The 15457-nt window shown below is 28.7% G+C and overlaps 1 protein-coding gene and 1 non-coding gene across 3 annotated transcripts in view; both read right to left on the bottom strand.

Annotated features, from left to right (window-relative positions):
- LOC100206895 (threonine--tRNA ligase 1, cytoplasmic) overlaps positions 1-13828 on the bottom strand; it is a 52490-nt gene extending 38662 nt beyond the window's left edge. The window contains exons 1-2 of one of the 2 annotated variants that reach the window (XM_065815099.1): positions 13686-13828; positions 3597-3678 (exon numbers count right to left, since the gene is read on the bottom strand). In XM_065815099.1, the coding sequence (XP_065671171.1) occupies positions 3597-3678; positions 13686-13802 (199 nt within the window). In that variant the 5' untranslated portion in view covers positions 13803-13828. Of the gene's footprint in view, positions 1-3596; positions 3679-3983; positions 4365-13685 lie in introns of those variants that run through there. The other variant, XM_065815098.1, reaches the window with a different exon arrangement.
- Positions 4327-4408, bottom strand: trnas-gcu (transfer RNA serine (anticodon GCU)). The gene has a single exon. It is a non-coding gene; the product is annotated as a tRNA-Ser (tRNA).
- Positions 13829-15457: the final 1629 nt, after the last annotated feature.

Here is a 15457-nt window from a genome sequence, read left to right as displayed (position 1 = left end):
TCAATAATAAGGGCAAATCTATAATTCCACCTCTCTTGTATGGTTCAGACTTTGTCACCTCACCTAAAGACAAAGCCGAACTGTTTGCTAAAAACTTTTCATCAATATCATATCTTGATTCCACTAGTTACGTTCTACCTGATATTGCCAACAAACAGGTTGATCCATTGCTTGACATTCATATCACTCCAGCATCTGTATCTAAAGTGACTTCCTGCCTAGACTCTTCTACAGCTTGTGGCCCAGACAACATACCTGTTATTGTCTTGCAGAAGTGTTCTCCGGAGCTGTCGTCTATACTCTCAAAACTATTCAACAAGTGCTTATCAGAGTCTTGTTTTCCAGCCTGCTGGAAAGCCGCATCTGTTATCCCTATCTTAAAAAATTCTGGGGAGCGATCTGATTCGTCTAACTACTGTCCCATAAGTCTTCTTCCTATCATAAGCAAGGTTTTTGAATCTTTAATTAACAAACACTTAATTTCTCATCTTGAATCTAATAACTTACTTTCTGACCATCAATATGGATTTTGATCTTCTCGTTCTACACCTGATTTGCTAACAGTAATAACTGACAGGTTTTATCGTGCATTAGATGAAGGTGGAGAGGTTAAGGCCATCGCTCTTGACATTTCAAAAGCGTTTGATAAAGTTTGGCATGCTGGTCTTCTCCATAAGCTTTCTTCTTATGGTGTATCCGGCATTATCTTTAAGATCATTGAATCCTTCCTTTCCAATCGTAGCATAAAAGTTGTCCTCGATGGACAACACTCTTCTTCTTATTCTGTAACTTCAGGGGTTCCTCAAGGTTCCTTAGCCGTATACTCTTTTTAATTTACATTAACGATCTTCCAGATATTCTCACATCTAAGGTGGCATCGTTTGCTGATGATACTACCATTTATTCTTGTCGTGATAAGAAACCAACACCCTCTGATTGCTTGGAGGGGGCATTTGAGCTTGAAAAGGATCTCACTTCTGCTACAGCATGGGGCTCACAGTGGCTGGTGAACTTTAATTCAGATAAAACTCAATTTTTTTCAGCCAATCGTTATCGCAATAATTTAGATCTTCCTATATTTATGAACGGTGATGTACTCGATGAGTCACCTACTCTTCATCTTCTAGGATTAACTCTTACTTCCAATCTTTCTTGGAAACCATATATCAAATCGGTTGCAAAATTAGCATCTGCTAAGGTTGCATCTCTTTATCGAGCTCGCCACTTTCTTACTCTGGATTCTATTCTCTATCTCTATAAATCTCAAATCCGGCCTTGTGTGGAATACTGTTGCCATATCTGGGGCGGATCTTCTAATGATGCCCTTTCTCTTTTAGACAAGATGCAAAAACGCATTGTAAACATAGTTGGACCTGCTCTTGCATAATGGGCACTGCTCTAAAGAGCTAGCGTCTCTTGTGCCATCTACTAAAATTCATTCTCATGTTACTCGTCATTCAATTAAGTGTCATCCTTTTTCTGTGACTGTTCCTAAGTGCTTCAAAAACGCTTATTCGTCTAGTTTTTTTTCTCGAACATCAGTTCTTTGGAATTCTCTTCCTTCATCTTGCTTTCCTGATTCATATAATTTGCAATCTTTTAAATCGTCTGTCAATCGTTATCTTGCTCTACAATCTTCATCTTTTCTCTTACAGTAACTTCCAACTTTAATTAGTGGCTGCTTGCAGCCTTGTTGGAAGCGAAGATGTTAAAAAAAAAAAAAAAAAAATATTGCAAACTATATTTTTGAAAATACTGATTATAAATATGCAAGTTATGCAAAGCAATATAATTTTTTTATTTTCTTTCAGAGACCTAAAGAGACCTTTTCTTAGACCTTTTATTTCACATTTAGAATAAGGCAACTCCTGAAATAAGTGAAATGTAAACCATGGTTACAAAACAAAAAAATTGATTGATATTTAAAAATTAAAAATTTATTCTCAAATATTAAGAATTGGGTTATTTTCTTATTTTCTTCATCTTTGTATTCAACACTTTCAAAAATGGTCAGGTACCAATTTGCAGTCTTATTCTTCCTCTAAAACTTAAGTTATTCATACAAAAAATACCGCTATAAATTCAATAATAGAGAACGGAGACCAAAAAAAGAATTTTTTTGTCTAAATTTAAAAATGACAAATCTATATTATGCTTTAAGAAACCAAAACCATCTTTTTTATAAAAATAAGCCTAAGATCTAATACTTTATTTGAAAAAAAAATTGAATCCATAAGACATGGGTAACTCCAGGAGTTAATGAAAGCGCAACCCATGGCAACAGAACAAAAAAATTTAACTGACCATTTTTAAATTAAAAAATAATTATCCAAAAACTTAAATTTCATTATTTTCTCTACATTTTTGAATTCAGTACCCTCAAAAATAGTCAGGTACCAATTTTTAGCCACATTCTTCTACTAGACCTTAAATTATTCATTAAAAAGTACTACTACAAAACCCATAATGGTGGATTAGGTAAAAAAAAAAGGAACATTTTAGGCTGAATTTTAAAACCTCATAACTTTTGAACTGTTTGGATTTGAGAGCTTAAATTTTACATTTTGTCATGTTGTATCAATACATATCACTGGTTAAAATTCAAAGAAAATCCAAAGGGTGAATGAAATGACTGTCCCACTTTTACATGGAATTACCCTTTATTTGATTAGAGATAAAACACTTCAAAATAAGGATTTAATATTGGCTGATCAAAGTAGACTTTCTCAAAACATTTATTTTGTGATTTGAGTACTTTTAGTATTAAGCTCATAATTTAGTTTTTTCAATTAATTTTAATGGTTTTTATATAAAGTGTACTTTGTTTTTCCTAAACATAAAAAGTTATTAAGAGCTGCTTTTTACCACAAACGATAAATTTAGATGTCAAACAACAGGAATATACATATATATATATATATATATATATATATATATATATATATATATATATATATATATATATATATATATATATATATATATATATATAATACAGATTTATCATGAAAATTTTAGTTCAAATGTTTAGTTGTTGCCACTGAGGCCAGAAGAAGTCAAGGTTTCTCATTTTTAATTATATACAACAAACTTTGACAAACAAGGCTGCTGTGTGTAGTAAAAAGTTACCACATGAACTTGGTTAAATAAAGTATAGACATAAATAAATAAACAACTATTTAAAACTTAAGATAATCTTTATTATTAATTCAGTCTGTCTACCCATTAAATCAAACTGTTTCTCCATGCAGCAGCCTCGTTTAACAAGGCATTGTGGAGTTTAGAATTTAGCAAGCTGCAAATTACATTAAAAAATAAAAGTAAATAGTTGAGTAGTCTCCTTAACTGTAGTGACCATTATGGATCCTTGGGGAAATTTAACTAAAAAAAAATTAGTTTTTAAAAAAAGGTTAAAACAATTTTGATATATTTTTTATTTTTAAATTTAATTTTAGACTATTTTATATTTACTTAAAAAAAAAGTTTAATATTTTTGCATATGTAAACTACTTATTAATGAAGTTTTATATCATATTATTACATCTCACGTGCCTTATGTAAAATCACTAAAACATATATAAATATTTATCAATTACCTTTTATTTCTTCATCATATGCTATTTTAAGTTTATCAAACATTTTTATTCTATCAGCAATAAAACTTGGAGGAGGATCAAGCTATAAAAAATTATTCTAGACTATGTAAAAAGTTAATGAAACAAACAAAAAACAAAATTAATATATGTAAATTTTTATAATAATTTAAATCTAAACTTTCTTCTTAGATATTTATAGTAATTTCATTAATTAATAGTAATTTCATTAAAAATATCAGAATTGTGTTAAACAAAATTACTATTCTATGGTGCTTAACTTCTTTAGTAACAAATTTAATTTAAACAACCATAACTCTGACATTCTACTTTTTAAACAGAAAAGAAAAATTATTGATGAAAAGAACCTCATCAAAAAACTTTTATTACCTCAAGATTACTAGCATGTTTCTTGTCAGAGCCTGCTGACTTTTTTTTATTTTTGTTTTCAGGTTTTTCTGGTACTAAATCAGCAGGCTTTTCATCTACCTTCATGTCTTCCATTTTCTCGTGCAACGTTGCCATGTTGAATAACGCAATAGAAATAATTGAATTATCACGATCGGATATCACATTTAATCAACAAAGTTTTGTAAAGTGAAACTCGTGCTGTCCTCAAGTTTAATTTCATTTTTATTTTAATTTTATTATTTGTAAATTTCACAACTGAAACCGTTTAAAGTTAAAACAATTTTTTACCAACAAAATTGTTATGCTAGCGACAAAATTAATCCGACGAAGATGGGATTCGAACCCACGCGGGCAGAGCCCAATGGATTAGCAGTCCATCGCCTTAACCACTCGGCCACCTCGTCTTATTTAAATATGCAACTAGTAATTTATTAAAACAAATTTATTTTAATAATTGATGTTTTCTTAGTCGTAGAAATAAATATTCTTAGAACTATGATATGATTTTATGAAAAGTTGAATAGTAGTGCAGCTTGATCCGCACCTCTACGATATCCGGACTATCTATTAAGTTGCAAAGTTGTGGAAGCTACTCCAGGACAATTTTAGAAACACTCGGGGTACTTTTAAAGGTTTTACCCCCCCCCCCTCTCTTATTTTCTTTCTTGAATCGCCGCTGCTGACGGCTGTTATCATCGCACACAAACCGCATCGCAAACAAATTTTCAAAAGGTAACTATAATGAAAAAGGAACAGATTTTCTTCATGAATACTTCTCTCTTTCCATAATTTTTTTTCAAGTTTTGAGGGTTTTCTTTGACTTTTATCATACCCACGCTTGTTTTTACGAGTGTTTTACTTAAAGCTGTTTTTACTAAAGATTTTATTGTAACCACCTTTCCAATAGGTGAGCATGAGATAAAAACAAATTAAATACCCCATCCTTAAGATGAAGAAATGAAGGGGTTGTAAACTTTACATGGCTGTATCTTTTGAGTTTAAATCAAAGTATATTATGATTTTTAAGACTTTTTTATTATTATTAGTTTAAATTAGTTTTCCTCAACTAGAAAGTAACTTAAAGCGTTTTTCACAGGCATTTTTGTTTTAGTTTTTAAATAACTTCTTTTAAATAACGTGCTTCAACCAAAGTCACTCTTTTTTCTTATTCGGAAACTAATTAGAAAAGATTAGAAAAAATATTTCGAAATTCAGACAATTTAGTCTTAATAAACTAATTAAATTATCTAATAACTTAACTGATTAAATTAAGATCATTTGCCAGAATATCAATTTATAAGTTTGTCACAAAACTATAGCAAAACCGACCCTGCAAAACGACCCTGCAAATAGCAAGACTTTACTCAGTAAGACTTTATTCAGTTCAATCTGTTGTTTAAAAAGACAAAAATCATCAATCTTTGGAAAGCAATAGTTTATTGACCCAACTGGTATTTGAGTTGCGGACTATAAAAAACAAATGTTCAAAATTGCTATGCATTATTTCAAAAGAATTTAAATCTCACGAACAGAGTTGTTCTTTATGCGCTAAAGAATTATCTGTTGTTGGTGACAGAACAAATTAAGCAACAGAAGGAACCATCCTTTCTGTCAAAGTGTGCAAAAAATAATCACCTGTAAAACAGATAAGAAGTAAAACCGTTTTGAAGATTATCAACTTATAAATTGTGGGGTGTTAAGTATAATGAAAAAGGTAATAAAAGATGTTGAAAATTTTGGAATACAGGAGAATTATTTATACTGATGCTATAAACAAATCACACCGCTCGGATTTACGATGTCATTGGTTCTAAGATTTAAAAAAATTCAGGACTAATAAAAAAAAATGTCAAAAAATGTCGATTCAGGAATGAAACTTCTTTGAAAAAAATATCGTTTACTGTACTGTCCTATCTATCCTAGTAAATGAAGTTCTGCAGGAGAAAAAAAACAGGAAAAAAGGAATTTCTTCAGGAAATTTGATTTTTTAATTTCAGTTGCACATGATTGTACTAATGTAAGATAGGGATCTCTAATGACTGTTATAAATATGACCGACCCATTAGTATTAGACTTTCAACTAAGGAAACAAAAGTACAGTAAAATTTAGATAAGCAATACTTAAAAGTACAGATGCCCCCACCAGGGTAAATCCAGCCCTTAAAACTCTATATGAGAACTCGACATAGTACCTCATTTAAACGTTTAAAAACAATATTTTTAATTTAAGTTTAAATTAAATTTACCTACACACAAAAATACTTTATTTTAATTTACTTTTAATATTAACTAACATATTAAATTCTTTATAAGCCTACATAACTGTGAATTGAACTTTTGATTTTAATTAAATTCTCCTTAAAAATATAAGTCCTTGAAAAAATAAGATAAAAAGAGTTTACATCAATCCATATAAATATTAATCGTAAAAATATTTTTACCTTTTATAATGTTGTGCAATGCTAAACCTCAGATCCCCGGTTAACTTCGCACATTTTTTTAACACTTTTCAAAGATTACTTCGAATTTGTAAAAAAAGAGTTTAATTAAATAAATGGTTGCCGAGTTACCACAACTACAATAAAAATTTGAAGCCGATTTCAACTTAAAGTGAAAAATGCTTCTTGTGCAAAGTATTTTTTGCTTCAGGTATTTTTACCCGCATCTTTCTGTATTTCCTGGAAAGCACAAGACGTGTTTGACACATTTTAAATACGTACTAATACGTTTTAATACTGGGCATAGGCGTGTCTACGGGTTTTGCCTGTCATGCACAGGCATGACCTGCGAAATTTGATTAACTTACATTATAAATTGCTATAGCGATCTCTATCTAATAATACGCTATTTAATAGTGATAGTAGTAGTGCTGTTAGTTAAAAATCACCAAACAGAACTTTAATTATAAAAAAAAATGGGAAAAAAAGACTTTCTTAGATGTAGAAAGTCTTTTATTATTTAGTTAACCAAGTATTTTTACATTTATATTTTGAAATATTAAACTTTTTTAATAATTAGTTAAAAATAGCAGCACTATGACTCGAGAAAGACTTGACGCTTTAATGTTTCTATTCATAGAACAACAGATGATAACAAATATTAATTATCATAAAGTTATCGAGGAATTTAAAGTGATGACACCAACAAAACGACGAATTATAATATATATTAAGTTTGTAATTATAAAAATATTAAATTTGAAACAATTTATAAATAAAAAAAATTACAAATTATATTTTTAAATACTAAATACAATTTCATATTGCCTAGTTAATTATTTATTTAATAAAAGGAATAATGTTTTTTATTCCTAATAAAAAAAAATGTTTTTTATTCCTAATAAAAAAAGTAAAACTGATTTAATCATTATTAGATAATAATGATAAAGCTTATTAAGAAATTCGGGGGTCATATCCCTAAACTGAAACCTAATTTTTTTAGTGGGTGATAGGGGTGCAGGAACCTACTCCCCCTAAATATGCAACTGTTTTACACGACCTGCGAATAAGGTCTGGACACCCCTATGATACTGGGTAGTCCTTCACAGTCTTCTTTTTAACACAATTCTCGATATTTTCATTTTGTTGTAAAGTGAGCAGAATTGGGTTTTGCAACATCAAATATCTCAGCTGTAACGTATGAAAAGACTTGTAATACGATTGGCACTGTTGATGGATCACCTACTGATTTCAGACCTCTGACACAGGTAAACCAGTTTTCTTCCAAAAAGTTGAATTAAACAATTAAACTTTTCAAGTCTTTAAAGTTTTTGTGTGTTTTTCGAGATGTTTTTTTCTCATTAGCTAAATGCATTCAGTTAGTGCAAAAAGTTTTTCTTTTTCTTTTGTTTGATAGCTTTTCATCTTCAACAATCCCAATCATTTGATCATATAGATATTGTTCAGTGTACTTTTTATGTGCATTACTGTTGAAGTAGCTAGCATAAAATGAATGTCTGAATCATTACTTATGCTAGACGAATAATATTTCATGAGAATAAATTATTCTGGTAGGAATATATCAACTCTTAAAGGAATTTATTTATTTGGTTATATATTTCCTGTAAAAATATTTTACTAAAAATATAACTCAGTAAATTTGCGAGGTAGCTGACCAGGTCGAACTTTCTTGTTTTGAAGTTATTCCAAAAGTTTTGAAGTTATTCCAGAAAGCATGACATAAAAATGGTTTGGTTCAGCTGAAAAAAAAAAACTTCATGCAGGACAGGGCACCATTTCAAATGGCTGAATCAGTTAAAAAATATCTATCAGAACAGAAATCTTGGGTACCTAATGTCTTCAAACCCTGGGTACCTAATTTATCTTGAATAACTGTTTAATAATAAACACCAACTGCTACTTTTTTATTGAGGAACTATAAATTAAAAATTAACTTATAAATTATAAATTTTTGGAAATTCCCACTACCCCAAGCTTATTAATACCCTCCCGTTAATTAATTTTTACTTGTTATCAACATAGTGAAACTAAAAAATTATATACAGTCGTGTGACAATTTATTATGGCCACCCACCATTTTTTACATTTTCAAGTTTCAAAGTCTATTATTTTAATTTTTTTTTTGGATTTATGTCCTCAAAAATAATTTTTATTTAAGAGACATTTTTTGACAAATAAAAAACATTTAACAAATTGGTAATAAATTTTATTATTTAAATGTTACTACAAATATATTCAAGATCAATATTTGGCGATTTTTGCCTCAATAATTGCAAGAACCCTTTTTGGCATACTTTTGATGCATTTTTCAGTCATTTCCTTCAATTTTTTTTATGGTTCCGATGGTGAATAATTCTTTCTATTGAATACACTTTATTTGTAATATTTTCTTTAGATATTTGCTTCTTTAGGAGCGCCCGAGCATTTTCTATAGAATTTAGGCCAGGAGAGTTTCCTGGCCAATCAAGTAATGGAATATTCTGTTTTGATATTTTTTAACTGATTTAGCCGTTTGAAATGGTGCCCTGTCCTGCATGAAGGTTTTTATTTCTGTGTAATATTTGTTGGAGTTTGTTAATGAATGCCAAAATATTAATAAGGCAATTGTCAAAAAAATAATTCAAATCGATGTACATTTATATTTACATATATTCATCTATATCATAAATCTATAATTATGTATATTTTAACGATATGAAAAAATGTCAAAAAAATCATTTAATAGGTAAATTTTTTTTACGCTATACAACTTGCATATTAGCAATTTTGATTTCATTTCTTTCTGTCTTTTTAATGTTTTTAAATTATCATTTGAAAGAAAACTCTTCCATAGTTTTTATTATTAAAAAAAACATCGAAAATAATTTCTGTTAAAAATATACATCTTCAAATTTCATGATTTTCACAAATTAATTTTATTATTGGTGCACATTTATGTAACATGTTCGTTGATGACAGGAATTAATAAGGATGAAACTTCTTTTCAATTAAATCCAAACCGGCAAATACACTACAAACTAATTCTGCAAGCTGTTTGGATAGAAGAAATAACCCACCACGTGATAAGGGAGAAAGATGAACTGTTTTGAAATCAGTCTCCTGTTTTTAAATATTTCGCAGTTTTTGCATTTACAACTACGCTAAAACTTCAAATGCTAATGCTGTTTGAGTTGTGATGGTAATGCAGGAGAAAAAGACCACTAATTGATCCAATCAGCCAGGTAAAATGCCAATTTTTGTCTCCTAATACAATAGCAATACCATTATTATTAGTTGAAAATCTGTTTTTAAAACTAGCAATAGCCCATCAAGTGTAAAAAATAATTAAAAATTTGAGATATCATTACGATTTGCATAATAACTTTTTTAAGTCGTAATTGTAACTTCATATATAAGTGATAAGTCTGGTGGCACGTTTTGTTTAGTTTAGGGTGTTATTTTTCATATGTATGCTTAGAAGCTTTTTTAGGTTTACCTTTTATTCCATTATCAATTTAGTAAATCTTGCATAAACAGTCCCAACTAATATATCCTGATGGACAATCAATATTGATATTCACATTACAGTATTTAAAAACAAATAAGTCTTCTTTTCACAATTTTGTTGCAATTTATAAAATATTTTGATTCAGAATTGAACATTGTAACTAATGACAATGGAAAAAATGTTAAGGCTGTCAGCTATTTTTTGTGATATGGTGGCCATGACCTTGTGGCTTAAAAAGCTTTAATCTCATCCAAAACAGTGTTGTGATTTTCTAATGTAGTGTTTCTTATAAAAGAAGGAATATTTTTTAGCATACTGATTTTATCAAGTTTAGTATTATATCCTTTAACAAACTAGTGGTACTGCAAATACCACTACCATTACTCTTGTATTGCAAATGCACCTTTAAATCTGCATCTATTATTTTATTGATTCTAATATAGTTTGTCCATAGAGTAATATAATATAAAATACAACAACGATTTTTCAAATCGTTTAAATTAAAACCCAGATGGTGCTACTGCTTTAATCAAGTTATATTAACTTATGTTAACTTATGTAAAGTTAGAAAAAAATCTTGGAATATTTATATCTGATATCCTCTGATTGATCTGATCTTCTTGAAATATTCTGCTTTTAGGAGGACTTCGAGAAGTCTTGGAAACTGGTAAAGATGTTTGTTTTTTCTTCAAAAATTCGCAAGAATATTTGGAAGTAACAAGTTTTATAAAGAGATTCAGAGTGCATTTATCACCTCTAGTTACATATTTATCTTCAAAATAAAGTTCAAAATGTTTTGGTTTGTTTGAAAATGAAATGATGCAATTTGTTTGTGTTCATTGCTTAAATATCCAAATGTACACTTAGATACAGCACACTTGTTGACCATTTTAAATACAATTTCTTTAAAAGTTAGTAAATATTTCGAAATAAGTTTTTTAAATAATTTTAAAGCATTTTTTATCTTAAACAATCTTTAAAATCGGCTTTTTAACTTACTCCTCAAAAATGTCAGGTATAGTCATAAATATTGCAGGTATATAGACATGATGTATATATATACATTTTTTTGAAAATTTGCTCCAAGAGTTTTGATATAATCACTATTTGTTATATGCTATATATTATATATATAAATGTTTTCATTTGCTATATAGAAATATTTTTCATTTTGTTTCAAATCTCTTTGTCGACTAAAACCAATCAAAAAACAAATTGACCAAATCAAAAGTATTTATAATAGCAACATTTTCAATGGTTTAATTGCTTGTTTGTTCTGACGTTGTCTTGAAGTTGTTAATTCGAGTTATTGTTGTTAATTTGAAATTCAACTTTTATTAATATGTTTATCGTTGTTTGATAATTTGATTTAAATATTTATATAACAACTTTAGAAAAATGAAATGCCGTTTTGAAATGCCAGGTGTGCAACAGAACAGGTGAGCAACAGAACAGGTGTGCAACAGAACAGGTGTGCAACAGAACAGGTGTGCAACAGAACAGGTGTGCAACATCTATCAGATGTGTAGTAGCTGTGACTATTATAAATTTATCAAGACTTTTTATTTAATTTCCAAAACTGAATAAATGCAGGAGCTCTAACAGATATGTAGGAGCAAGTTTTCTAAAATAAATAAAATATAAATAAAATAATATGTAACATGCAGCAATTAAAAAAGGTATAAAATTTTCTATTTAAAATATTTCAACACTCACATCTTCAACGCCAACTTAATCTGGCAACAACAAACAGATGCTTTAATAACCTCTTCATAAATTTATTAATTCAAACTAAGATTAAATCCATTATCAAGTTGTGCTTTGGATAAACCATTAACCATTACTGCCTCAACTTTGTGGCAACTAACTTAAAAATCTATTATTATTACAAAAAGGTTTCATACATCAAACTTTAACAAAATTTATTTTAAAAATTGCTCAAATGCTGTTCCATTACTTGAACATAAGCATAAAACTGATCATTTAGCACTAAGCATTGGCAGATAAAAAATGTTAGTACAAAAAACCAGAGTTCTACAAAACAATTAAATAACAATTTTTCCAAACTACCATATCTACTTGCATGTGAGTGTTGAAATAACAACTTTTTGAAAAAAATAAATAATTAAATTTATATATATGCATTTATCTATCTAAATAATTTGTAGACTGCTCTTTTTAACGCACTGACCAATTAACAAGCAATCAAATTTAGGGATTTTTTTACCTTGAAAACCTTTATACTTATTGGAAAATTTACATATGAGTAATGTTGTAAACTTAATAAACTAAAATCAACAAAAAATTAAACATAAAAAGACATAACAAATTTTATAAAACACTTGTCTTCAGCACAGTAAAATGAATGTCTATGCTAATTTTTTCAAAAAAAAAAAAAGGTATTCTATTATTATATATATTGTCATATATGTTATTGTCACTTTGAAAAGAATCATTATGTAGCCATTGTTTTAGAAAAACCAATTTTGTTGGTTTTACAAAGTTGTTAAACAGGTTTTAATCTGGCTTCAAGCTAAGAAACAAACTTTATTTTTTGACAAATTATTCAACAGCAATATATTAGTCAAAGGATATTTAAGAAACATTAAAGTTGCTTTGCAAAAGTTTTAATTATATTATCATCTAAGTGACAACTTTAATAATAACTAAAATATTATTGCTCCTACTGCAATATTACTGCTGCTATTACAATATTAATACACTATTACTACAACATACTTGATGAACAGCCACCTGAATCACTCAATGCCACCTGAATCTTATTTTATTAATAGATATATCTTAATTTCTATTCAGATACTTTAGACCTTGATAAATGAAAAATATTCAGATATTGATAACTACAACATATTTAGATAAATTTTGATAAATATAACATATTGAAACACAAAACATGTTTTTTAAACCCTATAAGTGTTTTATACATAGTTATAGTACATAAGAGGCAGGCGAGGCACTTGAGGCAATTTAGTAGTGGGTAAAGATAAAGAGAGACTATAAATTTTAGATGAAAATTTTTTTAGTGGCAGCATCACGATAAAAATATCAAGTCCTGATCTATAAAATAACTTAATGTCTGGAAGGGTAGTTAACCTTTTATTTTATTTTTTTTAAAGCTTAACTTGAAAAAAAAAGTGCGAAGCTGTTTTAATATTGTACCCGTTAAATTAAAGGTTTTTTCTTCATTAAGGTAAGTTGCCTTCACCATTGCTAAAAAACCATACCTATCCTAACATAGAATCAGTTTAATGTTATGATTAAGAAAGATCTTCAGTATAATATATACAATACAATGCATTGTATTGTATATATTATACTGTAGATAACTTACAAATATAACTTATAAATATCCTTTAACTCAAACTTTGGCTTTTAGCCTGTAACACTGTTAAAAAATTTCCCAACATACCACACCATCTAATCTTAAATTCTTCAATAAAAACTAATAACAATTTACTCGTACCATGATTAATAATAATTTTGCATACACCAGTAAACCCATAGCTCTACCACCTTGAAAACCCTGCCCTTTTAACCTCAAGGTTTACACATTTTTTACAGATTTGAACAGGCAGTAAAAATCAATTTAGTAAATCATAAACCTAACTTGATATTAAATATGTAAACAAAAAAACACATGTTGCTTGTATGCTCATTAATAATAAAATAATATTATTAACAATAATATTTAAAAAAGCATATTGCAAAACTAACCTCGAGTGGAGAAATGCTAATATTGTTGATCGCATATAACCTCTTCTGAATAGATGTTACAACTGAGATACGATGAGTATGTAAAAAATTAATAAATAAAGGTAGTCTTTTTAACATGTTGAATTTTTAAACTCTAAATACAATTTAGCCATATTATATAAAACCTTTTTATTCATTACAAACATTACAAATAAATATAAAATACATTTAAAATAAGAATAGCAAAATATGAAATGAATAAATTTAAAAAAATTTGCGTCAGACAATTTTATTTTATTATCTTTTCTCTAAGTGTATTAATAAATTTTTTGCTATATAAAAAAGCATTGTTTTAAAAAATATATTTTTATATATTAAACACCGAATTACTTCAACCTAAAGTAATTTGATTATAAATCAACGATATATCAAATCAAACGCATATTATAATATATCCATGTGCATATTTAATGTATACTTATGTATGCATTAAATTGTAAATATTTATTTTCTAAACGCTAAAACAAAGCAAAGCAAAAATTTATCAAATCGGTTGCGATCAATTCCAGATTTTTACTGATTCTCAAGATGGTAATACCCCACGTGCGACAATTACAATAGCGTCCGCAAATATAACGCCGTTTTGTGAATCTTAATTTTCAAACGCTCTTGCACAAAGTGGGAGATTGAATAAGAGCAAATTTCATATGTGCGAACTGGCACGAGCGCGAAGCGTTGCAAAAACTGGCATAAGTGCAAATTGGCATAAGTGCAGCATATAAATTTGCAAAAATTGACATAAGTGCGAACTGGCATAAATGCGAAGCAGTTACAAAAACTGGCACAAGTGCGAATTGGCATAAATGCACCAAAAGAATTTGTGAACATTGTCATAAAAGCGAACTGGTATAAGTGCGAATTGGCATTTTCGCACTTATGCCAATTCACACTTATGCCAGTTTGCACATTTGCCGATTTTTGCAACTGCTTTACATTTATGACAGTTCGCACTTATGACAGTTGTGACACTTATGAAGTACTTATGCCAATGTCTGCAAATCTTTTTGGCGCACCTATGCTAATTTGCACTTATGCCAGTTTGCACTTGTGTCAGTTTTTGTAACTAATTTGCACTTATGTCAGTTTGCTCTTTCGCCACTCTCACTTATGCCAGTTCGCACTTATTAAATTCGCGCTTATTCAGTCGTCCTGCACAAATTATTATATTTCCATAAACTTCCTTTTCCTCCTCCCCTATGTAGGTGTGGAGGAAGAGAGTAACCCAAAAACGTACGGATACATGCAAAAAAGAAGGAGGGTATTAAAGACAGTTAGCACGTACGTAGTTTGTATATATCTGGTTCTCTGTGTCTCCTAGAACTTGGTAGAATTTTACGAGTTTAAAAAATCAATATTATGTTATATAACATAGATATGCCAAATTATCTAAAAGTTTTTTATTTTTAACGTTTTGAAAAATTTTTATGTTAGGGAGGGGTTGATTTTGTAATTTTTTAATTTTTGTTTTAGTGGATTGTTAATTAAAAAATTAAAACTGATTAAATAAAAATCTTCTTGCAATTTTTTTGAGGGGAAACTTATGACAAATAAATGCAACTTGTTTAATGTTAGTTAAATGAAATTATTGGTCTAAGTTTATCACCAGATGATATCATGATAATAAAAGCCAGGCGTGTAGAAATGATGGTCAAGTTGAAAATTTTGTTGGATAAAAAACTTAACTTTAACTTTCGGGTTTCCAACCTTTTTTTAGTAACTGGGTATAGTTCATA

The sequence above is a fragment of the Hydra vulgaris genome, chromosome 13 (genome assembly GCF_038396675.1).
Source record: "Hydra vulgaris chromosome 13, alternate assembly HydraT2T_AEP".
NCBI lineage: Eukaryota > Metazoa > Cnidaria > Hydrozoa > Anthoathecata > Hydridae > Hydra > Hydra vulgaris.
Note: the sequence above shows the minus strand (reverse complement) of the source record. Positions and strands in the feature narration are given on the sequence as shown.